Source organism: Theropithecus gelada, chromosome 2, assembly GCF_003255815.1.
Source record: "Theropithecus gelada isolate Dixy chromosome 2, Tgel_1.0, whole genome shotgun sequence".
In the NCBI taxonomy this organism is placed as follows: Eukaryota; Metazoa; Chordata; class Mammalia; order Primates; family Cercopithecidae; genus Theropithecus; species Theropithecus gelada.
The window spans coordinates 136,990,720-137,016,994 of record NC_037669.1 but is presented as its reverse complement, the minus strand read 5'-3'; the positions used below and the strand labels follow the sequence as shown (position 1 = coordinate 137,016,994).

At 38.5% G+C, this 26,275-nt stretch overlaps 1 protein-coding gene across 8 annotated transcripts in view; it reads left to right on the top strand.

Moving 5' to 3' along the window:
- Positions 1 to 26,275, top strand: part of MME (membrane metalloendopeptidase) — a 149,870-nt gene that overhangs the window by 44,385 nt on the left and 79,210 nt on the right. For 2 of the 8 annotated variants that reach the window (XM_025376022.1, XM_025376028.1), the window contains exons 1-4: positions 13,252 to 13,350; positions 15,619 to 15,665; positions 17,743 to 17,912; positions 18,642 to 18,677. In XM_025376022.1, the coding sequence (XP_025231807.1) occupies positions 17,753 to 17,912; positions 18,642 to 18,677 (196 nt within the window). In that variant the 5' untranslated portion in view covers positions 13,252 to 13,350; positions 15,619 to 15,665; positions 17,743 to 17,752. The other 6 variants (XM_025376023.1, XM_025376024.1, XM_025376025.1 and 3 more) reach the window with 6 other exon arrangements.

Here is a 26,275-nt window from a genome sequence, read left to right as displayed (position 1 = left end):
AGATTGAAAGAATATACAGTAAAAGGAAATAATCATACATGTGAATATGCATGATTATTGTCCCCTTTTTTTTTTTTTTTTGAAGTTTCCTGTTTTCCATAAATAAGTAATGAGTTGCTCTAGTTGATTCCAGGGCTGGTTTCCTAAACTTGTTTGCTCATTCTCTCCTTGCCTGCTCATTGCCATCTCCTCAACCCAATGGTGAAGGCACCACCTAGTAAACCCTAGTTTTCCATGGAGTAAGTATAGTTTGAAAATAATTGGGCTAAACATTAAATAATTTTTCCCCAAATTGAGTCATTTGTATATTATGGTAACAACTTTTGATGAATCTGAATATCAATAGAATATTACTTATGTAATATGTTTTCTATCAATTAACTCATTTCCTTTAACTAAAATACATGGTGTAATGACATTTTATATCGCTATCACTGGCTGACTGACTGAAAATCTATGTCACTTACTAAAAAAGTAAATACAATGAAAAAATGCAAACAAAAAATCCTAGCTTAGTACTCTGAACTGCTGAAGACTTGAGACTAAGGACTGCTCTCTGTTGAGAAAAGTGATCAACTATTATCACAGAGATGTTACACAAACATAATTTCCAAGTTGAGACTTTTTTCTTTACATAAGAAAATGAATCTAATGAGAAGTCAAAATAGAATACCGTTCTTATAGTGAGATTTATCCTTATATAATAACTCTGTATACCCCTACAACCATCTCACCTACTACCATTACAACTCATAGCATGTTTTAGAACTCACTTACTTAGAGACTATAGAGGAACCATGAGTAATAAGGCAGAATATTTAGGCTGGATTCATATAATGTATTTTCTGGATGTAGATAATGTTGAAGAATGCTATGCTTTCCTTGTGCTTGCAAATGATTCTCCCAGAGACTTTATTTGTAGTTATTATTCCAACAATTATTTGGAAGAAAACATGGGCAATTTGGAAAAAAAAAAAAACCTCTCATTCAAAGATAAAATAGAGAGACTTTGTATGTTTTAAAAATTTATATAACAGAGTTAGCTTTTGCAATTTATTTTCTTTTTTTTTTTTTTTTTTTTTGAGCCTGATTCTTACTCTGTCTGGAGTGCAGTGGTGCGGTCTTGGCTCACTGCAACCTCCTCCTCCCAGGTTCAAGCAATTCTCCTGCCTCAGCCTCCCGAGTAGCTGGAATTACAGGTGCGTGCCACCATGTCTGGCTAATTTTTGTATTTTTAGTTGAGACGGGGTTTCACCGTGTTGGTCAGGCTGGTCTTGAACTCCTGACCTCGTGATCTGCCCACCTCGGCCTCCCAAAGTGCTGAGATAACAGGTGGTCTTGAACTCCTGACTTCATTATCTGCCCACCTCGGCCTCCCAAAGTGCTGGGATTACAGGCGTGAGCCACAGCGCCTGGCCCTTATTTTCCTTTTAAAATACTTTTCAAACACTCACCAAACAAGATATATGGATAACAAATAGACAGATGAAAAGATACTTGACATCGTTAGTCATTAAGGAAATGCAAATTAAAACCACGATACACTATCATACACCAATTATAATGGCTAAAACTAAAAAGATTGACTGTACCAAGTGTTAACAAGAATGTGGGGCAAATGGAATGCTTATACAGTACTGATTGTGAAAAATGCTACAACCGCTTTGGAAAAATAGTTTGGCAATCTGTTAAACAGTTAAACTTTACTGTCATATGATTCAGCTATTGCACTCCTAGATATTTACCTAGGAAAAGTGAAAGCATATGTTCCTATAAAGATTTAAAAATGAATTTACGTAGTAACTTTATTTGTAATGGCCCCAAGCTATAAATTATACAAATTTCTATCAATAAGTGAATTGATAAACTAAGGTATATCCATTCAATGGAATACTATTCAATAATAAAAAAGAATGAACTACTGCTACTACATGAATGAATATCAGCATAATTATATCATGAATGAATATCAGCTGAATGTAAAAAGGCAAAAAATAGTATATACTGTGTAATTACATCTATATAAAATTCTAGAAAATGCAAACTAGTATACAAATGGTATACTAACAGAGAGGCAATCAATGGTTGCCTGAGAATAAGAGATAGGTAGGGAAGGGCAGCAGAGAGAGATTACCAAGGCACAAGAGTTACTTTTGGAAGGTGAAGGATAAATTTATTATCTCAATGGGATGACTCTTTCGTAGGCATATGCATAATCAATGTCACATTTTATTAAATTATACACTTAAATATGTGCAGTTTATTGTCATGTCAATTATGCATTAATAACTGTTGAAGCCAAAATAATTCCTCCCAAAACTTGAATATTTTAGGCTGGTCTGACACGGTGTCACTGGTGTTACGGTATCAGCCATTTTTTTTGTTGTTGTTTCTATACTTTTAACTACATTTCCCATTCTAACAGGCTTAGCACATGTAAAGTAGCACGAGTTTTATTAAATTAGGCTTAGCCGGCATAAAATCTGAAAATACAGAATTTTGCAGTTTCTGAACATCTGAGTGAGTAAAATATTCTGAGTTTCTATTTAATCGACCAGGAAATAATGTGAACAATGAATTGAGATAAAGAAAAGATGAAATAGTGTCTTTCTAAGGATAATGTTCAAAATGTTAGTATAATAATCCAGGAAAAATAAGAGAATACAATTTCTGCTGGCTAATGTTGGCTTTGGAAATAAAATGTAGGGAAAAGGATTCAGGAGATCCTGTGGAGATAAAAATGTTGACATTTGTAAATTCATTGTTTGTTGGGGAGTAATAAAGGACTCATCAAAGGCCACTGGGATGTGTCAAGCCTAGATGAACTGGAACAAGGCTGAGCCTGTAAAGTATATAAGTTCATGAGAGCATGGGTTTGTGAAGTATTCTACAAATGAAAGGAAAAGTGGGGAATACATTGGACTAATTGTTGTAGGTTTGGGAGTTGTCTGCCATGAGATCAGAGTTGAAATAATGATATGCATAAAAACAGTCAAGCAAGAATTCCTAGAAAGAGAGAGATGAAAGGACAAGAAAAGATGCTTTATTTAGTAGGCAGATGGAGGACAAAGAGGAGGGAGAGACCAGCACAATGTTGTAGAAGCTAGAAGAACTGAAAGTTCAAGAAATAGATGTATTAAAGATTAAGAAATGTCATCAGGCTAGAAATAATGGAGAAAATTAAAGATGCTTTCAGTGAGAAGGATGAAAGAAATTATCAGCTTGGGGCAACTCAGAGTTAAGAGAGGTTTGTTAAGGCCCAGAATGACTGAGCTCACAAGTGAATGACTTGGAGGGAAGATGAACGTACCAGTAATTGAACAGCACTAACCTGGCCCTTTTTCTCTGAGACAACTTCAAATAATATTATTCATATCATTCCTTGCTATAATATGAAATTGGGCCTTAGCAATTTATTGGTGATATTACAGGAAGAGAAACATTGTACTTTATGGAGAATCCTCCTTACTTTTATTAATACCTATTTAAATAGTGACTGGATAAATTAATATCACTCTGAATTCCTTAGCAGGAAGAAACTCACTGGGTTTCAAATGGGTAAAAAGCAATACCATCAAATTAATGAACTAGGAATAGGCTCCATTACCTTCAGCTATTTTAATACCCTAGTACTCAACAAGAATGTGACTGCCTCGCCCTTGTCCCTGTGATGTCCGTTGACGTCAGCAGAAGGACCTTATTGAGAACTACCCCCCTACCCAGCTCCAGAAGCAACAGGAAATGGGCATCACCACAGGGAACAGGAAGAGATTGTTTTCCCTTTGGAATGGAACTGCTGCCTCTACCAATAACCACTGGATAAGGCAGGTGGACAAGGCAAACAGACAACAACTCTCCTGTAAGAATACAGTTAGTGTGATAGAGACAAAAGCAAGACAATCACATTGTGTAATGTTTTTGGAGCTATTTTTCAATTATATACAACATTGTACTAGTCAAATGGGCCCTCTTAACGCTTTTATTTCTTTAATTTTTCTGGCCTAGTTTTAAAATTTGCAGTGCATTAATATGCATTGAATACGCTTTTGTGAAATAACATCCTAAATCATTATAATTGAAAAGATTTCTTACACTAAAAGCATCTTGTAACAAGGAGCAGTTCGTTTCTTTAGGACTTGGCATTGAGATATTTTAAACATTGTAATGAAAGCATACAACAGAAGCCACTATGTACATACATCTGCATAAACAGATCAGGATGAGTTTTTAAAAGTGTTCTTTTTGCTTGGACTTAAAGGATCTAGGTAAATGCAATAATCTGAATTGGTAAGAATCCCTGTGGTAAGAATGATCAGCTGATAAAAAAGATTAAGAATAATGGGGTTCAAGATAAACTTTATCTTTGCAAAAGGATTGGTATGGTATAAAGCATAAATAAATAAAGCAAGGAACATAAAAGTCTAACATTTAGATATTTCTGTTTCACCTGGCACTTTTCCTGGAAGCATTATGGATCCAAGAGAAGTTGGCAATTGATTACATTTGGAATATGATTATTTCAAGTTAAGACACAAACTTTCCCACTCAGGAGTTGCTTAGAAGACGCATTTCTTCTTCTTGCTTGTCCTAGTTTTGATTATTTGGAATCAGCACCTCTGCCAAACATCAGAGTCAGAAAGAACCAGAGATTTAAAGGTTAATCATGCCAAAATTGGACAGCTGTCCCCCTGAGAAAAATCTGGGGTGTTTGGGTTTATTCCTGTGGCTGCTGCTATGTAGTATTCAATACCCTGCTCTCGCCCCCAGAGTCAGGGCCACAGCTGTCCACAGGAAATGCATCAGAGAGGTCTAATGTGAATGAATCATATGCACATGTTCCTTGGTATGTGGTGATAGGTAAACCAAAGGCTCAAAATCAGCCCTCCCTCCCGGTCAGAATTGGTTCCAGGTTTGTGAATGCAAAGTGTCCACACAAGTTGTGCTGTGAAACTACCCTCCTTTCCCCTTTCTCTATGTATTGCCAGTAAAGGAATTTTAGTGTGTTGCTGGGATGAAACACATAATCATCTTGGAGACATGAGGGGATGAGCATATCTCTGTAACTGAGCTTAGTCACATCATACACGTGGCATGTGTAGCATGTCTGGGAGGGACTTTCATGCCCCACTGCATCAGCACATAGAACAGTTTAGCCAGGGAATAGGCCCAATTCCATGTTTGGAAATTTAATTTTCAGTCACTCAGCTATAGTTATTTGAAAAACTGCTTAGTGAGTGACTGTTTTCAAATAATCGTTTGGTAATCATAGGGTATTTTTTCTTCAATGAAATTTGAAGGTATAATATTTCTGAGTCTTATTTGTCCCATCATCACAATTAATTATTGCATTTGGCATGTAACAAATATTTAGATGTTTTACCAAATTGTCAGGAGCAGCAAATATCCCATTGTATGACAGTAATGCTACAATTTCAACATGATGTCCGTCATCCTAGCCACAACTCACCACCACCACTATCAGATGTTCCCTATCTCAGTGAAGTGGCAGATCTATCCAGTTGCCTGATACTATAGTAGTCATTCTGGATTCTTTCTTCTTTACCTTCAATATGAAAAAGTCGCTAAGTCCTATGGATTTACCTCAAAAATCTATCCAATTGCCTTAGATCACTTATTTATTTTTAAAACATCTCTCATAAGAATCACTGTCCAAGCCCTTTAACAGATCTCCTTGCCTCCATCCTTTCCCATCCTCCTCATTCCCATCAATGCAACATAGGTATTATAACGGACACTCTGACCTTATTGCTCCATTGCACAAAATTCCACCATGCCAAAAAGAGTAAACACTTTTCTATCACATGCAAATCTACTGTAAATGCTTGTTTGCATTTTTCTTACCCACTAAACTGTGGATTCCCTGATTACATAATCATTACATCTTCTGTTTTCTTTGTATCTGTAATAGTCTACACAGAGTTTTCTTGCTTTTTCATTCAACATTATTTTTCTCATTTGTTTAGCTGCAACTGGTTATTTTGTATTCTGTGTAGTTTAGCTGCAGTTGGTTTGTTTGTTTGGTTGGTTGGTTTGTTGGTTTGTTTAGGGCAGTTGGTTATTTTGTATTCTGTGTAGTATTCTATTTTATGAATGTATTACCATTATCTATCCATTCTCTTATCAATGGACTTTTGTATTGTTTCTACTTTTTTGAAAATTATTATAGACCACACTGCTACAGAATCTTACACATATCTTCAGGTTTTTTTCTGAGACTGTGCACCTAAAGGTAAATTTGTTGGGCTGTAAGTCATGTGTTTCTTTAACAATTCTGGATAATATAAATGTTTTCTAAAATGGTTTACTGAAAGTTTACCAAAGTTTAGTTTTTTAAAAACTATGTTGGCCTATCAAAACTTTTATTAGCCTATAAAATGTAATGTTTAGAGTTATCGTTTCCATGGAAATCAATAGAATCTCTCCCAGAAAAAGTTCATTTGCATGATTTTAAACAAGAATCATTTGTATTGCTGTGTTTCCTACAAATTGCTAAACTAATCCATTTTCATCACTATCTATTTCCAACAAGGACAACTTTTTCCAAGTTGTGGAGTAGCTTGGTCAATGAAAAGTCAACCAAAGGTGCATATCCCAATAGAATCACATAATCTGTGGAGGATCCACTGACCAGGAATCTGCAAACTACAACCAGTCAGCCAAATCCAACAGTGGTCAGTGGCCCCTTTCAGAGCCTACAAGCTAAAAATAATGTTACATTTTTAAGAACAAACAGACATTAAAATGAAGAATAAATAGAAATGACCACAGCACAGGAGATCCACAGTCTCATGAATTAATAAGTAAATGCCAGCTAGAACTCCAAATAAAACCAAGTCTTATTCACCTGACTTCTTATATACCACTAATAAGAATATCAATTTAGACACCAGTCAGTGCATAAAGTCTACTAAGCCTTGTACCTCACATTAGTTTGCTGTAAATAGAATGTTTTAAGCAACAATAGTGGGTAATAATAACACACAATGGCATTAATTTTAGAAAAGAGTATGAATTTGTACAATCTGCCAAAAGAGGAAAAAAAAAAAAAAAAAAACAGTGTCCTTGTAAACAAAACGAATTATTCGCTGTCTTTTCAGTAGGATTCTGAGCATTGGCTAGCACAAAGGCAGTGAAACTTGCTCTGTATCAAGCCAGATAATAAATATTTTAGGCTCTAAGGATGATTTAGGTCTCTGTTGCATATTCTTTTCTTCCCTTTTTTTTTCACAACCCCTCATTTAGGATATATCTATATATTTATATCAATGCCTGTTTATCTGTCTACCTATAGGACTGTAGATGGGTCTTCTAAGGTTATGTTTTCTCATTTGTTTCTCTTGTAAAAATGCAATTAATTTTTTAATATTCATCTTATATCCAGCAATCATATTACTCTTATAAATATGAGTAAAATTTTATAGATCACTTTGATTTTCCAGTATTGATAATCGCACTACATAATTTACCATTATTTAATTAGTTCTGTCTTCTTTTCTATTCACTTCCCTTCATCTCTCCTTCCTTTTCTTCTCTCTCTCTCTCTTTTTCCAACTACACCATCCAGGCCTTCTAACCCAATACTTACTATTGAACTCATATTTAATTTTAATATTGAAAGTAAAAGAAAGCTATCTTTGGTCATTTTTATGTACTACTGCATTCAGTTCACTTTCTTAGGATTTGTTATTTTCTTTTTCTAACTTTCCAAGTTACATGCTCACCTCATTAAATTTTAGCTTTTTCCCTCTAAAATAAAAGTATTTAAGGCTACAAATTTTCTGCTATTGCTAGATACCTCGATTGACATATATTGTTAAGAAATATTTTTATTGCATTCAGTTATAGGTTTCTTCACTTCAATCATGATTTGCTCTTGCTCTTTATGTGTGTGTGTGTTTTCTTTCTTTCTCTTTCTTTCCTTCCTTCCTTCCTTCCTTCCTTCCTTCCTTCCTTCCTTCCTTCCTTCCTTCCTCCTTCCCTCCCTTCCTCCCTCCCTCCTTTCTTTCTTTTCTTTTTTTTTTCCAGAGTCGTACTCTGTGACTCAGGCTGGAGTGCAGTGGTGTGATCTCGGCTCACTGCAATCTCTGCTTCCCTCATTCAAGTGATTCTCCTGCCTCAGCCTCCTGAGTAGCTAGGATTACAGGCACGTGCCACCACACCCATCAAATTTTTGTATTTTTAGTAGAGGGGGTGGTTTCTCCATGTTGGCCAGGCTGGTCTCAAACTCCTGACCTCAGGTGATCCTCCCGCCTCGGCTTCCCAAAGTGCTGGGAATACAGGCATGAGCTACCACGCCTGGCCAATTTATGTGTTATTTTAAGGTGTTTGTGTGCATTGTTTAACAATTTCTAGATGTATATGTGGTTTTATTTTTATTTAATCATGTTAAGGTCCAAAAATGTGTTATGAAAAGTCTTCAAGATTCACTGAAGCTTATTTAATAGTTTGGCATATAATCAATGTTTATAAATATTTCATAGGTGCTTAAAAAATGTATAGTCTCCAATTCTTAAGTGAAATATTCTATATATTTCTATTGGATTATCTTTTAATATTGTTATCCAGATCTTCTATATCCTTACTGATTTGTGCACTTGATTTATCAAATATTGAGAAAAGTGTATTAAAATCACCCAGTAACATTGGTGATTTTACCCTTTTAATTCTTATATTATTTTTGTAATATATACTTAAAATTTATGCTACTAAATGTAATCAAGCTTAGAATTTTATCATCCTGCTGAATTGATTGCTCTCTTTTTTTGGTAAAATTTTAGTTTTATTACAATCTTGCTATACCAGCAATCCTTCAGTTATATTTGTTTGATGTATTTTTTTACATTATTTTACTTTCAACTATTCTATAGCCTTATGTTTTAGATGTGTCTCTTTCAAACAGAAGGCAGCTGGATTTTGTTCATTTGTTTGTTATATGCCAATCTGTCTTCTAACTGGAGAATTTGGTTCAATTATATTCATTGCAATTAATATATTTTGATTTATTTCTAGCATTTTATGTTATACTTCCTATATTTTCTTCTCTAATGCTTTTTCTTTTTCTGTCCTCCTTTAGATTGACTTATGTTTAATTTTGTTTTTTCTTTCTGCAAAACTTGACCTCATGCACTATATTTTTATCTTTTTAGTGGTTATATTAGTACTTTTTACATATATAATTAACCTAATGAAGTCTAAAGTATACAATTAATCAATATCATTATCCTTCTTTCCAACAATGTAAGTAAGGACTTCATTTTATTTATTTAGCCAGCGTCTCACTATGTTGCTCAGGCTGGTCTCAAACTTGGGCTCAAGCGCTTTTCCTGCCTCAGCCTCCTGAGTAGCGAGGACTACAGGTGCACATCATCAGGCCTGATTGAGTAAAGACTTTCGAGTGCTTTAATTGTAATTAAACTCTCCCAACTTACACACCCCTGTTGTCTGGTTTTATAGTTGATCTTTTTTATCACCATTTTTTAATTTTTGTTAATGTTTGCTTAGATTTATTTATGTTGTTACTATATTCTTTGCTTATCATTCTTTCTCGCATATCAGATCTTCCATAAACTATTACTTTGCTTCATAAATTCATTCTCAAGAAGTTCTTTTGGTTAGAGTCAGTTGTGGTAAGTTTTTCAGTTTTTATTTCGAACAGTCTAGCTGGGGCTGTTTTACCATAAATCTTTAACTTGGAAATACTCAGGCTACACAATTAGTATAAATTCTAGCCCTGCATCCATCTGAAGTCTAGCTGAATCATGAATTCTTACAGAAAGTTTTTGTTGTAAGTTTACCAGCCTGAATCAGGACTGAAAAAAGCAAATATATTTATGTTTCTTGTGGGAGAGTAGGGGTGAGGAGTGGGAGTTGGGGCTGAGTTTCATTTTTTGTTAGCCCACCTTTTCACTTTACTCTGAACTAGGCTTTGTATGAAGTCCCTCGGCACTTGCAAGTTCTGTTACAGTGAAAGCTCTCGGTCACTTAAGTCCAGTGAGGCCTCCTGAAATGGATAGATACTACCAGGACATCCATATCCTTCTTGATTTTTTTGTCTGTGTTACAGGAAAGACATCTTGATCCCCCAAAAGAGGGTTCTTGGACCTCTTGCAAGAAAGAATTCAGGATGAATCCGCAAAGGGAAATCAAGTTTATTAGGAAAGTAAAGGAAAAAAGAATGGCTACTCTATAGGCAGAGCAGCAGCATAGGCCGCTTGACTGAGTATACTTACAGTTATTTCTTCATTGTGTGCCAAACAAGGGGTAGATTATTCATGAGTTTTCAGGGAAAGGGGCAGAGATTTCCTGGAACTGAGGATCCTCTCCCCTTTTTAGACTATGTAGGTTAACTTCTGGATGTTGCTATGGCATATGTAAACGGTCATGGCACTGGTGGTAGTGTCTTTTAGCATGGTAATACATTATAATTCACAAATAATGAGCAGTGAGGACCACCAGTGGTCACTTTCGTGGCCATCTTGGTTTTGGTGGGTTTTGACTGACTTCTTTACAGTATCCTGTTTTATCAGCACCGTCTTTATGACCTATATCTTGTGCCAACCAACCTTCTATCTCATCCTATGACTAAGAATGTCTCACCTCCTGGGAGTTCAGTCCGGCAGATCTCAGCCTTATTTTACCTAGCCCCTATTCAAGATGAAGTTGCTCTGGTCCAAATGCCTCTGACAGCTCCCTTTGCTTTTGGCTTCTAAGGTTTTCCTTTACTTGCCTCCTGGCTCAATGGTGCATATAAAAAGGCGCTATTGCATTTTGAAAGGACTTAAAAAAACTTCATCAAGCATTTGTGTCACACTGGTGGTTTTTAAGGATCTATTCTGCATATTGCTAGAACCAATGCATTCCATTCTTAATAACTGATGTGTGGTCACCAGGAGGACTACTTTTCCTCCATTCCTATAAGTAGCCAAACCGAGTGATCTTGGACCAACTCAGTAAGCCTCAGTTTTCTAAATTTACTTACTGTAAATACTTGAAGACTCTTTATTAGATCCCTTAAAAATTTTATCTCAAACTTGCATAAACTTCTGGGAGGAGATTTAGCATTCTTGATTTAAAAACAAACAAACAACAACAAAAATAAAAACCCCTAAGTTTCTAATGAACTTGAATGAAATCAAGATATTGTAAGGCAGGTGTGGGTAGTACAAGCCTGTAATCCAAGCTACTCAAGAGGCTGAGGCTGAAGGATTGCTTGAGCCCAGAGTTAGAGACCAGCCTGGGCAACACAGTGAGACTCTCATCTAAAAACAAAACAAAACAAAACAAAACAGAAAGAAAAGAGAAAAAGAAAAAAAGATTTGTTCTGGGAAAACAGTTAACAATCCATACTGTGGACTATCAGCTGAAAGTCAGAGTCTAAAAATAACTTTAAGTAGGCATTTTTTTTTTCTTTTGTCATACATTCTAAGTAAATCCTCCCCCCGCCCCGCCCTTTTTTTTTTTCCTTTAAAATGTCCTCACCGCCAGGCATGGTAACTAACACCCGTAATTCCAGCACTTTGGGAGACCGAGGTGTGCGGATCACTTGAGGCCAGGAGTTCGAGACCAGCCTGGCCAACACGGAGAAACCCCGAAACTAAAAGTACACACACACACACACACACACACACAAAATAAGCTGGGTGTGGTGGCGCGTGCCTGTATTTCCAGCTGCTCAGGAGGCTGAGGCAGGCGAATCGCTTGAACCCAGGAGGCAGAGGTTGCAGTGGGTCCAGATCACACCACTGCACTCCAGCCTGGGCGACAGCGCCAGACTCTGTAGGAAAATAAGTAAATGAATAAATTCCCGTTGAGATGCTTTCCAGGGCGCTAGTCAAGCTCCATATGCTTATTTGTGGGAGTGAAAACACCAATATTTCAGGATTGTGGTGAGGACTAAGTAGTGTCTGTAAGATGCACAGAGAAAGCGTAAATAGTCGTGAAAGGCACTTGTTAGGTCTACACACTCCATTTTTCTCTATATTAATAGAATTATTTAAAGATTGGCTAGCTTTTTGGGGAAATGTCTCTCCATTGTATTCCACTTATCTTATTAGCATGAACTACCTTTTCTCCTTGCTTTTCAGCTTTCTCTCCTATGAAAAAGATGGAAAATGTTTTAGTACAAGAGGACCCTCTCAAGCAGTAAATCATTTTGATATTAAAAACAGATAATTGCAAACCCAGTTTTACTTCAGTATGAGTTCCGCAGGGGAGTGTGAGTGTGTGTGTGTGTGTGTGTGTGTGTGTGTCTGTAATTACATGTGATTCAAAAAAGGAAAGGGATCAGTATTAAAGGTACTTGTATACTAGAAGCAAAAAAAAAAAAAAAAGGAAGTTTAGTTCCTCTGAGCTCCTTGTTAATTATAGCTGCTAAAGGTAGCTTTTACAAAGAAACTGCCTTTGTGCCAAAAGTATTTATTTCCTTGTTTGTATTTATCCCTTTGAGGAGGAATCGCTGTGTCTTGAGTGAAAGGGGTGCTCTGCTTGCCTGCATTAAACTGATGAGGGTCCAGGCGCATGATGGATGATTTCAGTAGGTAGAGCAGACACATTTTAGTTTATTTCTCTCTTTCTCACTCCCCACACTCAACCTCCGATGTACACACGTTAAAAGATTCCCTGGAGTCAGGAGGTGGGAGCGGAGAGTTTCAGTACAGATCTTGACATCAGAGTACTCTGACCAAGAAAAAGAAAGAAAGAGGGAAGCGAGGTGGAGAAAGCAGGAGCAAGGAAAGAAAGAAGGAAAAGCGGAGGGACAGTAAGAAAAAAGAAAACGAAGGAGGGAGGGAGGGAGGAAATTTAAGTGAAGAAGGAAGGAAGCTTGGATTCAGGGAGGAAAGGGAGCGAGAAAGAGAGCGAAAGAAGAGCGTGAGAAGAGGCAAGCATTACAGTCTCCGGTCCACAGGAGAGAGATGGAGCCCTCATCCGCACTAGAGAATCCCAAAGAGCCAGTGTATTGTTTTCTTGAAAGCCCCGAAGCTAAGCAATTCCGAAAATGTTTAGCAAAGCCCTTTTGGGAATGGTGAGATGAGGGGTGGGGAGGATAGGACATTCTCATTGCCACCGCCCGCCCCTCCCCGCCCCCCCCGGCCCCCTCACATGAAGTGACTGGATTTGGGAGACCTAGCGGAAACCTTCAGGTCACCCAGTGAACTGCTCCTCTCGCTGGTCCTGCAGCGGCGAGGCGGGGTGGCGGGTGGCGGGGGGTGGGGGGGGCCGTGAGAGCGCCGAGACGCGCGGGGCGCGGAGATGTGCAAGTGGCGAAGCTTGACCGAGCGCAGACTGGAGCAGCCGCCTAACTCCTGGCGCGGGATCTACTGAGAGGTCACGGTGAGTCTCTGCGGGTGCGGGTAGGAGGGATGCCCAGGTGCCTCGACGCCCCCCCGGCCCGGGAGGAGGCGGGTCCGGAACCTCCCCCTAGTCCGGCCTCACCCCGGAGCCCGCGCGCCTTGGGCGGATGCACCGACTGAGCGGCGCTCGGCTGGGCTCCCAGCCCGCCACTGCCACCGGGCCCCGCGCGCTCATTGGTCGGGATGTGTCGGCTCAGCAGCCTCCAACTTCTCCCGAATCCCACTGGTGAGTCCCAGGAGAGCGAGCTGAGGGAGAAAGGTCCAAAGGGCGCGAGCGCCCAGGGCGCTGGGAGCCCGTGGGACGGGCACGGGGAGGGCAGAGCCAGCCCAGAGGAGCTACTGCCGGGAGGTGCGCTGAGCAGGGTCCGCAGCTAAGGTCCGGCGCGATCCGAGCGCCCAGGACCCTGCGGCGGTGGAGGAGGCGTGCCCTGGGAAGGAGCCGCTACTGGGACCTGAAGAGTGAGGGGAGGGAGAGGGGCCCGGAGGTTGACCTGGAGGAGGGCTCTGGAAGTCACGTCAGGTTGGCTCTTCAGGTTCATTTCCATAGTTCCCTGCGGCCTCTGCCTCGGGGAGTTATGTTTGGTTACCGAGATCCGCGCTACCAGATTGCACCGGGGCTGATTTGGGGGCTGGGAATTTGCCATTCTGCTGTACAGACACTGATTTTTTTTTAAGCAAGGTTTGTTTTCATTATGGTTTCGGTCGGATTTTCTCATTTGTAACTCACTTTTCTATTTTTACTTTTCTTAACCGGAAGATCTTTTCATTATCCCACCTCTTCATCTTGCTTTTAACCTGATTTCCTATTATATAATTTATGCTTAAATCTCACAAGGGTTGGTCGGTGCGGGGTTGGGGTGTCCTTTTGTAGATGAAAGTTTAAGACTTCTTACTTAACTGGTTTCAATCTATTTGTATTGTTTCAAAATAAGGGTAACTGCAACCAAATATCCCTCTTTAGCCTCTTGATCAAGTCGATTCCTCCCCCATATATGATTCGAATTACAATTTTATTAAACTGAAAACTAGTACCTGACTTGCAGCGTCAGCATTGGAAACTGCTTATCGGCAAATCGACTGTATGAAGGCGTGTAACTTCATTCCCTGCCATTTTTGTGGGTTCCAGCACTTTAAAAAATTGGTAATTTCTTGGACTTAACGCTGTGTCTTTGGTTGTAGAGCAGCACTAACCAGGAGAGTAACATGGTTGGCACTTTGTGTCCAGAACTCCGTATTTCAGGCTGGGAAACACCTAATTAATGTCTGGGAAACAAGAAGATGATTTATCCTGAGTACCTCTGTCCTCAGCTTCTGCAGACACAGTCTAAATATGCAAACTGTTTCTCCTTCTTCCTGTGCCTCAGTTTCCATAATACAAACTGTAATTGCAAAGCACAGCTTCAGGAACCTGCAGATATAAGTTAATGTTATAATGTGCTATGAAGATGAAAATTGCTTAGCTAAGTCTAAGTCTGTAAGTCTATGAGATTTCCTTTTTAACAAATCAGTTATTCAGGTTTCCTGCTTTGACTATCTGATATAGTTATGCTTATGCTCAACTGGTATAAGAATTGCTGCTTTACGTTGCTTTGAAATTCAGCTTACACTTAAAATAGTAATTTATTCTCTTGGTAATGTGGAGCTGAAGTTTGCAGGTTCTTGTTATCTTACACCTCCTATTTCTCTATTCTCGTCTGTGGCAGTGTCCACTTTTTCATTTAAACTTTTTATTTAACACATCTTCAGTTGAAGTGAAATATTTTAAGAATACAGGTATGTTTTTGCATACCCTGCTTTATATGGGACTACAAGCATCAACTTTGTTTTTTTTTTATTTTAATTTTTTTTATTTTTATTATTTTGTTTACTCGTCCCCCTTACTCTTCTCTTAAATGGGATTGGATGTGGTTAAGTTGGATATTCAGGTATCTGGGAGTTAGTCATATGTTCCACAGTGAGATTCCAGATACTGTCCCCTGATCTCTTAAAGAAAAATAGTGAACCTTCCAGAATTAACTGGAAATGAATGACAAAGTTAATTAGGAGATTAAACTTGCATCATTTCTGCTTGCGCTCAATGCTTTTGGAAAAACACTACTAAGAGCAAAAGACTTCCTTTAAGAATTTACAGAGCATTTACAAGAGGGGGAGATGGAGGAACACCTTGTAGATTATTCAAAGATTATATTGTTTTGATGCAGCTTCTCTCACTGTCTTCATTTCTCTGTAACTGTTTCTGCAAACTTAGGTGCTGAACCATTAAGAGCCCAGCTGCTTCAGTACGCAGTCTTAAAGGTAAGGAGAAGCCAAGGGAAAGTAACTTACAGGGAGAAACAAATGCTTATCCACTAGCTTTACTACACCACAAGGCATGGAGTTGCCACAGAGCACCTGTAATTTAGCCCTGAGGCTGCCCTGGTTCACCTCTTCACTTTACAGGGACACAGACTGCCATTTCTAAGGAAGAACTAAAAACACAAACAACAAAAAACGTCATTTTGTACCAATAAAACATTGCTCTACATTGCCTTCTGAAATATACAGGGGGAACAATATTCAGGAAAGAGAAATACTTTAGCAAATGTGCTTAATATTCAGATGTTCTTTAGGACAGTCATGAAACATGGGGAGACTGGGAGACTTATTATTGTTTACCTCTCTGTAAGGTGTCCAAAGTATTATTAAATTTGTTCCTATCTTTTCTTTGCCCAACCAATACACTATTAAAATAGGACTACAATCAATGCAATTCCATATCATAACCCCAGGGGTGGTGAGACTAAGCCAGCATGCCTTACATAACCATTAAGTAAGACATTTTAACATTCAGATACATTACATTCCCCTTTTATTGAGCAGACACAGTTTTCATTGTCTAATAAAATATTTTTATTTGATAGTCTGTCCTTGCTTATAGCCTCATGTAATCAAGGGGACAGCATGTTTAAGACTTTGTATCCAGAACCTTAAGGTCTAGTTGTGGTTCGCTTATGAATAATTCACTGGGAAGGGTAATTTCTAGTTTTCTGCTGGGTCTCCCCACCACACTTCAAATGTGAAATATGTTTCTTCTTTCTCCTATGCGTCAGTTTCCACAAAACACACCCTTAGAGAATTGTGCTTATTCAACAAAGATCTTTAACTATAAGAGCATTTCTGAGCCATCCCTGCATCCAGGGACCAAATTCTCAGAGCAGTTTGTATTGAGCTATAAACAGCTAATCTGTCAGTTTAAGATGTTCTTTTATACAGTCATGAAGCAAAATGGAAATTGTGTGTTCTAATCCTTGGAGACGGACTGATAAACTGTCACTAGGCCCCTGATAAAGTTTAATATTTAGGCTTCTACCCCCTTAATTTTCCCCCTAAATTTCTACAATAAGATCTAAATTAGCTTTTACTGCATGATGATACAGCTTTATTTTGAACAATGACCGAGTGTGTTCTTTCCAAAGAATATTGACTAGTTGTGTAGTCTTAAACACGTTGTCTGACTTCTCTGTGCCCCAGTTTCCCAATTCTTTATTCTCTTCTGTGGCAGTGTCCACTTTATGGTTTAAAGTTGTTAACACATCTCCAGTTGAGGTGAAAGATTTTAAGAATACAGGTATGTTTTTGCATACCCTGCTTTACACAGGACTACAAGTATCAGCTTGGTAACTTTTTGTATTATTTTGTTTACTTGTCCCCTTTACTCCCCTCTTAAATGGGATTGGGTGTGGTTAAGCTGGATATTCAGGTATCTTTTGGTACAGTGAGTGACCATTTTCAGAATGTTGTCTAACCAGTTAATAGATACCAGTATCAGTAGTAGTAGTAATTTTGAACTGTAAAGATAAAAGTTGTCTTTATGACTAAAATAAACTACCTCATGTGTTCATTCCTTTTGGTGTTTATCTATATTAATATTTCAAATTATTGCTTAGTCAAAACCTCAAGGTATTAGTCATTGGTTTTTGAGCTTATAAAGGAAGCCACTGGACTAAGATATAAAATTAACTTTGATGTTAGTCCAGAGTTCAAAAGGGTAAGTTTAAAACTTTCTTAATGGTGGTATAGCAATTATTTGCTTATAAACTGCTGAATTAATCCTACTTGAGTATTTAACCAAGTCTTACTGTCTAATTTTGCTGAGATTTTCAGTGATACATCAAAACAAAACAAAACAACAGCAACAAAAAACAAAAAGTTGTGACTGAGACCTGTCGAATTCATTTGACTCTATAATCTTTGCATTCAGCAACAAAATTTTGACTTCTCAACAGCAAAAACATATTTCTATTTTAAAATGACTGAACCTTTTACTTTTATCCAGTCACATTACGCATGTGGACATTTTCTTTTTTATCATTAGCATTTTCATTTTTTGCAGATTTTAGGTGATGGGCAGATCAGAAAGTCAGATGGATATAACTGATATCAACACTCCAAAGCCAAAGAAGAAACAGCGATGGACTCCGCTGGAGATCAGCCTCTCGGTCCTTGTCCTGCTCCTCACCATCATAGCTGTGACAATGATCGCGCTCTATGCAACCTACGATGGTGAGTTACTCCCACACCTGTGCATCCATAAACGCAAAAGAGAAGGAAATCTTCCTCCATGCTTTTACTGTCTGTCTAACAAATGTGTTAGGGATAGAGGCACCTAAAGACTGACAAAGAGATTCATTTAAAAAATGTAACATCAGTATGTCAAAACAATTAACTTTGAAGTACAGTGCCTTTTATGTTTGAGCTAAGTTATTAATTGCAAGTATATTTAGTGTGCTCATGCTTACTTATGAGGAATCTCAAATATGGTTTTATTTGATTAAAATATACACAATTTTATGGCCAGCTTTAGTAATAGTCATTAGTCAGTTTTTGTTGTGTCATTGAAATTCTAAAGGGCTTCACAGGAATTTAACAAATTTAATTTGAGTCTTGGAAGTTTTTCAAAACTAGGATTAAAAAAGATTGATTTTTAATGGTTAAAAAAAATGATTACCAAGCAAAAACAACTGATTATTTCAATGTAATAGGCCTAGAGCTTAGTTGGTAGAGAAGATATAATAACACATTTTTCTTCATAATCAAAATTTTAAATTTAGATTTTACCTATTTTATTTTCTTATATTTTTTCTAACCACTGGCAATGATATATAATGCCCAGTTTTTAGTTCTTGCTTTAAGAAATTGCTTATTTAATCGACAGTTTTTAAAAGAACAAAAGAAAAACAAATTTAAAAATGTGCGTTGCCAGTATTTATGCATATTCTCTCCTTTTTCTAGATGGTATTTGCAAGTCATCAGACTGCATAAAATCAGGTAAGAAATGGTTTTTACATGTAATAGTTACACAACTGATGTATAATATTGAAAATTAAATGCTAATCTTAGTTTGCTTTGTTTACACTTTTATTCATTATAGATCAATTATTTGTGTGTCTGGCTCTATAATCAAGGGAAATAAAATTATATTTAAGTAATAGATTAATTAACTTGTCTACTGTGAAAAATATGTTACTATTGGCAGCCCTGGGCTGTATAGCAGGGCAATAGAAAACTATTTCTCTATTTGTATGGAGCTTGCCATGCAGTTGAAGAAAGAAAATGAGCACATATGAAATGGTAAGCATTGTATCATTGTGTTAAATTTCTCAGTGCACCTCACTAGGTGGGTGAGAAGAAGGGAGTGAGATGTAGCATGTAAATCTAGATGGAGAAGTTAAAATTTGGGAAGAAATTTCTTTTTTTTTTTTGAGACAGGGTCTCACTCTGTCGCCCAGGCTGGAGTGCAGTGACGTGATCTCAGCTCACTGCAACCTCTGCCTGCCAGGTTCAAGGGATTCTCCTGCTTCAGCTTCCCGAGTAGCTGGGACTACAGGTGCCCACCAGCACGCCTGGCTAATTTTTGTATTTTTAGTAGAGATGGGGTTTCACCATATTGGTCAGGCTGGTCTCGAACTCGTGACCTCAGGTGATCTGCCTGCCTCGGCCTCCCAAAATGCTGGGATTACAGGCATGAGCCACTGCAGCCAGCCTTAAATTTGGGAAGAACCTTGAAGTAGGGCTGGAATTTAGATGTGGCAGTGCAGAAGAGGGAATTCCAAACACAACAGAAATAAACTATGTTATTGAGAAGTAGTAAAAATGTACGCTTGATAGAAGGGCACGTTGTGGAGAACCTTGAAAATCCATGTTTAGCCTTCATATTGTAATACAGGAGAAACAGATATTTTTGAACAGAGGAGTGACCAGGCCAAAGGTGAAGGATGATTCCGGGAATGTGAGGTTGGATGGATTGAGTGAAAAGGAGGGCAGGCAGGTGGGGGCTGCGTCTGTACTCCAAGTGTAAGCTAAAGAGGTTGGCCTGTGGTGAGATAAGAGTGCTATTGAGATAATACAGAGGGAGAATTGGGTGACTTAATAGAACTGACTTGCTAAATAAAATGAATGAGTTGAGAATGATGCCAAGTTTTAAAACCCAAGGGACTGAAGAGAATGGTGGCAGCCCACACAGAAAGAGAGAAGTTATGAGGTGGATGTGGATGTGTTTGGTCTAAGCCATGGGTAACAGCCCCATGAGAATAGATAGCAGGAAGGTAGAGGTGAGGTTCAAGAATTTGGAATATGAATTTGGGATCTGTCAGTTTAAGAGTGATAGTGGAAGCCTTGGGAGTATTTGAGTTCTCAATAGAAGAGAAGAGGTTCAAGGGCTAAACTTAAGACAATATCAGTGATTAGAAGAGAAGAAAAATAAGTCAGAGCAGAAAACAGAGAAGTGTATGGAGCTATATAAATCCCGGCAATTAGAGTGTGGTGAAAATGAAAGTATTTCTTCTTTCATCAAGAAGAAGGAAGGTGGTAGCTGAGGGCAGCACCCTGGGATATGAACACGATGTTTGTGGCCTTTAACAAGAGATTCTAAACCTCCTTTCTAACATCTAAGTGTCTTATAAGAGATAAATAAACTGCCCCAAATAATTTGAACCATTTTCTGCTGGATTTTTAAAAAAATTTTATTTATGTATGTTTGTATGTATGTATGTATGTATGTATGTATTTTTTGAGGCTCTGTCACCCAGGCGGGAGTGTAGTGGTGTGATCACAGCTCACTGTAACTTTGATCTCCTGGGCTCAAGGCATCCTCCCACCTGAACCTCCTGAGTAGCCGGGACTATAGGCACCTGCCACCATTCCTGGCTACGTTTTTTTTTGTTTTCTGTTTTTTTTAAGTTTTTTTGCAGAGACAGGGTCTCTCTATGTTGCCCAGGCTTGGTTTTGAACTCCTGAGATCAAGCAATCCTCCTACTTGTCTTCCCAAAGTGCTGGGATTACAGGCATGAGCCACTGCACCCAGCCTTGGATATTCTTTACATGATTTTTTGTTATTCACTGAACTTTGCAAAAGAATAACGGGAAAATATCTGGCAATTCTAGGTTATAGTCTAATGTCCTGAATCTATGCTCTTTGCTTTTTTTTTTTTTTTTTGGATTGTTTTTTGATGTTTTTATTTGCTCTGGGTCACAAGTGCAATGGTCAGACACCCTGAGATGTGATGTGGGGAGTGTGAGAGAAAGTTGATTTAGATGTTAGCCATTTGCTCCTCAACATGGTACGTTTTTCTCAAAAATAAAGTTTCTTTATTCCCCAGGGAAATGACTGCACAGGTACTTTGGCTGGGGGATCTCCGTGGCCATGTGCGAAAGTCAGCATGTGTCCAAGTTGTCAAAGTTAACAATTACTTCCTCCACTGATCCTCCTGTGCTTCCTCTCTCTACCAGCTACCCTATTACATGCTCAGGCTGTCCTGTTTTGGGAAACTTCCACTTACATATTGACTACTGAGGATTAATTCGTCGGTCTGCAATACACTTGACATGTCTGTCTCTTTGGTAACTTAATCTATAGCTCTCTTCTCTCACTATTTTTCTTTTTTCTCTTCTTTTCCTTGAATTTTATTTTCGAAGAAACTGGATTTTTTGACTAGGTAGGCATGTTTTTATAAACGACAAGTGATTTTGCCTCAGAGATCTAGGCAGGTTTCTCTTCCCAAGGAGCAATGTGACATTCAGAATCTGGAATCTTAAATGTGACTTAATGTTTAGAGATATGGTTTTTAAATAGTGTTTGGCAAGTCTTAACTCACTAAAATGTATTTAACCTGTATCCTTTAATTGCAGCTTAGAAATCAAACCAAATGTATAACACCTTGCAGAATGTATTTTGGCAGAGAAATGTAAACAATAGAAATAACTTCAGTGGGAAACAAGGTTGCTGTATAGCTGTGTATTTTTCTTCATTCTGCTCTGTTGGTTCACAAGCCATTAGAATACTTGTTCACATTGGTAGTTACTGTTCTTCCTAGGAGAATGAATAAGATGACACACACCCTCATGGATACACTCTTCATACTCAAACACACACACACACACACACACACACACACACAGAGTCTTCTGCTGGTTAGGAAATCTTTTCTGCCACAGAAAAATACAACTATTTCTTTTAGAAGTCGTTGCAAATTACGAAAACCCTAGAGGAAATCTTGGACAAAAGCAAGTATTGAAGAAGAGTGACAAGAGTAGAATAGGCCGGGCGCGGTGGCTCAAGCCTGTAATCCCAGCACTTTGGGAGGCCGAGACGGGCGGATCACGAGGTCAGGAGATCGAGACCATCCTGGCTAACACAATGAAACCCCGTCTCTACTAAAAATACAAAAAAAATTAGCCGGGCGTGGTGGCGGTGCCTGTAGTCCCAGCTACTCGGGAGGCTGAGGCAGGAGAATGGCGGGAACCCGGGAGGCGGAGTTTGCAGTGAGCCGACATCGCGCTGCTGCACTCCAGCCTGGGCGACAGAGCGAGACTCCGCCTCAAAAAAAAAAAAAAAAAAAAAGAGTAGAATAGATGGAAAGAAAAAGAAATAAGAAAAGAGAAGACTGGGCGAGATGGCTCACGCCTGTAATCCCAGCACTTTGGGAGGCTGAGGCGGGCAGATCACCTGAGGTTGGGAGTTCAAGACCAGCCTGACCAACATGGAGAAATCCCATCTCTACTAAAAATACAAAATTAGCCGGCTGTGGTGGTATATGCCTGTAACCAAAGCTATTCAGGAGGCTGAGGCAAGAGAATCACTTGAACCCGGGAGGCAGAGGTTGCGGTGAGCCAAGATAGCGCCATTGCACCATAGCCTGGGCAACAAGAGTGAAACTCCATTTGAAAAAAAGAAAGAAAGAAAGAAAGAAATATGAAAAGAGAGATGTTGAAAAAAATATAAAATATCTTACCAGCAAGTCTATAGGTCACTTTAAGAGAGTAGGGGGTTCAAACCTGAGCTCAGAAATTCTTGAGAATGGGAAAACGAAGTATTGACACTCAGGGTGCTTACATTATGTGAAAGATGGCCCCAACTTGAACCTTTCTCCCAGTGGAAAGGAATGTCACAGCAAATGGACTTTTCTCTTTGATCCTTTGAAGTCAAGGAATAGAAGTCAAGCCGTACCAAGACAGAAGTAAAATATTGCAGAAGGCTGTTTCAAATCTGTTTGGTGCTACGTATTTTAAATCTGAGCATCTAGGATTTAAATATTTATGATGTACATAAAATGATGTTTATGTATACTTTAAATTAACTTGCCTATATGTGTAATGCTTCAGTATAAAATATTACACCAGACCTAAAGTAAAACAAATACCATTTAAGAAATAACATCTTAAGGCGGAGATCAAAATGCTTCAAAGTATTATTCATCACTTATTTACCCTATAAGGTTGTCAAAAACTTAGAGTTATAGAACTTGTATGTGATTTTGCAGACTTTTCCATACAAATCTAAATCGTGAAACTGACTTCCATTGCATTATAACCTTCCTAACTCAGCTTTCAAGGAATCTTATGCTTTAAATCAGGGTTTCTCAACTCACTATTGATATTTTTGTGCTGGAATTATTCTTTGTTGTGGGTGTTATTCTGTGTATTATAGGATATTTAGCAGCATCCCTGGCCTCTACCAACTAGATGTCCAGTAGCAGTCCTCTCCTAGTTGTGACAACCAAAAAATGTCTCTAGCCATTACTAAATGTTCCCTGCAGGCAGCACAGTCACTTGTGACTGGGTATCCCTGGTTTAAATGGTCTCAAGATGTTATCAATGCTTCCCTCTTAATGGTAGGCAGGATAATGGCCTTTCAAAAATATTCACATCCAATTTCCAGAGCCTCTGAATATATTGCCTTACATGGTAACATGCCTGTAATTCCAGCACTTTGGGTGGCCAAGGCGGGTGGATCACTTGAGGTCAGGAGTTCAAGACCAGCCTGGCCAACATGGTGAAACCCTATCTCTACTAAAAATTCAAAAATCCGGGCATGGTGGCACGCGCCTGTAATCCCAGAGGGAGGAGAATTGCTTGAACCCGGGAGGCAAAGGTTGCAGCAAACCAAGATTGCACCACTGCACTCCAGCCTGGACGACAAAGCAAGACTCCAAAAGAAAAAAAAAAAAGACAACAGAGATTTGAGGGGTCCGCAAAAGCATATGTTAGAAGTGTGGTCCTAAATTATCCAGAGACCAGAGTAGCCAAGTTAAGATGTGATCGATACGGTTTACTAGAGAGAGTGGGACCACCTCCACCTGTGTAGTCATGCAGGTTGTACACTGCACATTTGTCGATGGCAGCCTTGACAGACAGGCTTGTGAAACATGAAGACCTGGATGAAACACCTCTCAGAACTGTCCACTCCTTTTATTTTAATTCTGCACGTATCAAGAAAATTTTTGATGATTATTTAATTATTAATACAAGGAGAGGTGGCATTCTGTTACTTGAAAGATATTTTCAGTATGGTGAGATAATGCACAGCAGTCCCCCTCTTATCCTCTGAAGATCCCCAAGACCTCAGTGGATGCCTGACACTGGACTGAACCAGTACTGAACCCTATATATGGTATATTTTTTTCTATATACATACCTATGATATAGTTGAATTTATAAATTAGACATAGAGATTAATAACAATAATTAGTAAAAAATAGAACAATTATGACACTATTCCAGCATCACTATTCTTATGGTTTGGGGTCATTAAGTAAAATAGGGTTACTTGAACACAAACACTATCACCTTGCAACAGTTGATATGATAATAATGGAGAAGGCTCCTTCATGACTTTCATCACGCTACTCAGAATGGTGCGTGATTTAAGACATATGAGTTGTCTGTTTCTGGAATTTTCTATTTAATATATTGGATGGTAGTTGACCTTGGGTAACTGAAACCATGGAAAGTGAAACCACAGATAAGGGGGAGGCTACTGTACGCACATGCTGATTTAATGATCAGATTTGTGTGCTTTGAGCTATGACCTTTGAACTGAAATGAAACTTGCAAATGTCTGCAAGGGCCACATCATGGTGATGCCCTAGGTGATGTATCTTGGCAACAGCTGGCCTTTCCTGGCTGCAACAAGGCATCTCTGCCTTCTTGCCTGTTAACACCTTGAAACCTCCATGAAGAAAAACAGCACAATTAGGTAAATACAGGAAGGACTGATGGCTAACTCATGGGGACTGCTGGCCCTGTAGCAGCCTTTTAGTGTAGGAAATGAGGCTATTTCGTTATGTGATTAAGTTTGGAAAAAATCCTTCATGGAATAAGAAAGCAGCAGACATCTTAGTATGAAGACCACTGAAGCACACCTTTGTTAATTTAAATGTGGCATGTGACAATTTGTTTTGGGTGGCTTCCCTGGCACAATTCTCTTGAAAATGGTATAGGAATATTACCTTACATTTATCCAGTCAAAATTAGCATCTTTCAATCAAATCCTTTCCAAGAAAGGGAATCAATTATATGATAAATATACAAATGTATAACATGTGTTTTTTACTCTCCAGGGAAATTTTAAGGAAGTAGTACATCATCATTTTTTAATGAATGGTCAAGAAATTGAAAACATACATTAGTTGAATTAAGAGTTGAAGGGAAAGAAAATTAGCAATGCCTGGTAAGCTAAGTGGTACTCCAAAGATTTATTTTATAGCTACGGAAATTATCTACATGTAAAGGGGGTGAATACAAACTAGCTTAGGTTGGGGTGAGAACCCTGGTTTGCCATTTAAGATTTTAGAATAAGAGACATAGAAAGATTCCTCTGTAGTTGAAGGATCCTGCTTTGTCCTACTCATAAGCAAATCCCTGGGGTAGCAAGGTGCTTTCTGGTAAACCTTTGATATAATATGAAGCTCAAGTTGATAAAATAGATTAATTGAAGTAAATTGAAAAATACAGAATTTTAAAAACCGTAAGAAGAATGTTGCACAAGCTTTTGAATCCTGTAAATTTTCATTCTTTAAGACCATTCAGAAAAGGAGATTTTGTCGGGGGCCGGTAGTGACTTGTTTTGATCCTATTTCTGAACTGACTGAAAACTAGAATACATTCTTTCTGTTCAAAACATCCTAGAAGGGCCACATATTAGTCAGCCCTTCTCCAGAGAACAGAACCAATGGTCTATATATATAAAGTCTCAATATCCAAAGGCCCAAGAACCTGGAGTTCTGATGTCTGAGAACAGGAGAAGGTGGATGTCCCAGTTCCAGAAAAAACAGAGAATTTCCTCTCCCACTGCCTTTTGTTTTATCTAGGCCTTCAGCAGATTGGATGATGCTCAGCCACAATGGCGGTTGAGTGTGGATCTTCTCTACTCCGTCCACTGATTCAGATGCCACTCTCTTCCATAAACACCCTCATGGATGCACCCAGAAATAATGCTTTAGAAATAATGCTTTATCAGCTATCTGGGTATCTCTTAACCTGGTCAAGCTGACACCTAAAATTAACCACCACAGGCTACAGTGAAAAAGATAGTTCCAACTGTGAATGAGGATGTGGAGAAACTGAACCATCACTCATTAATGGTGGGA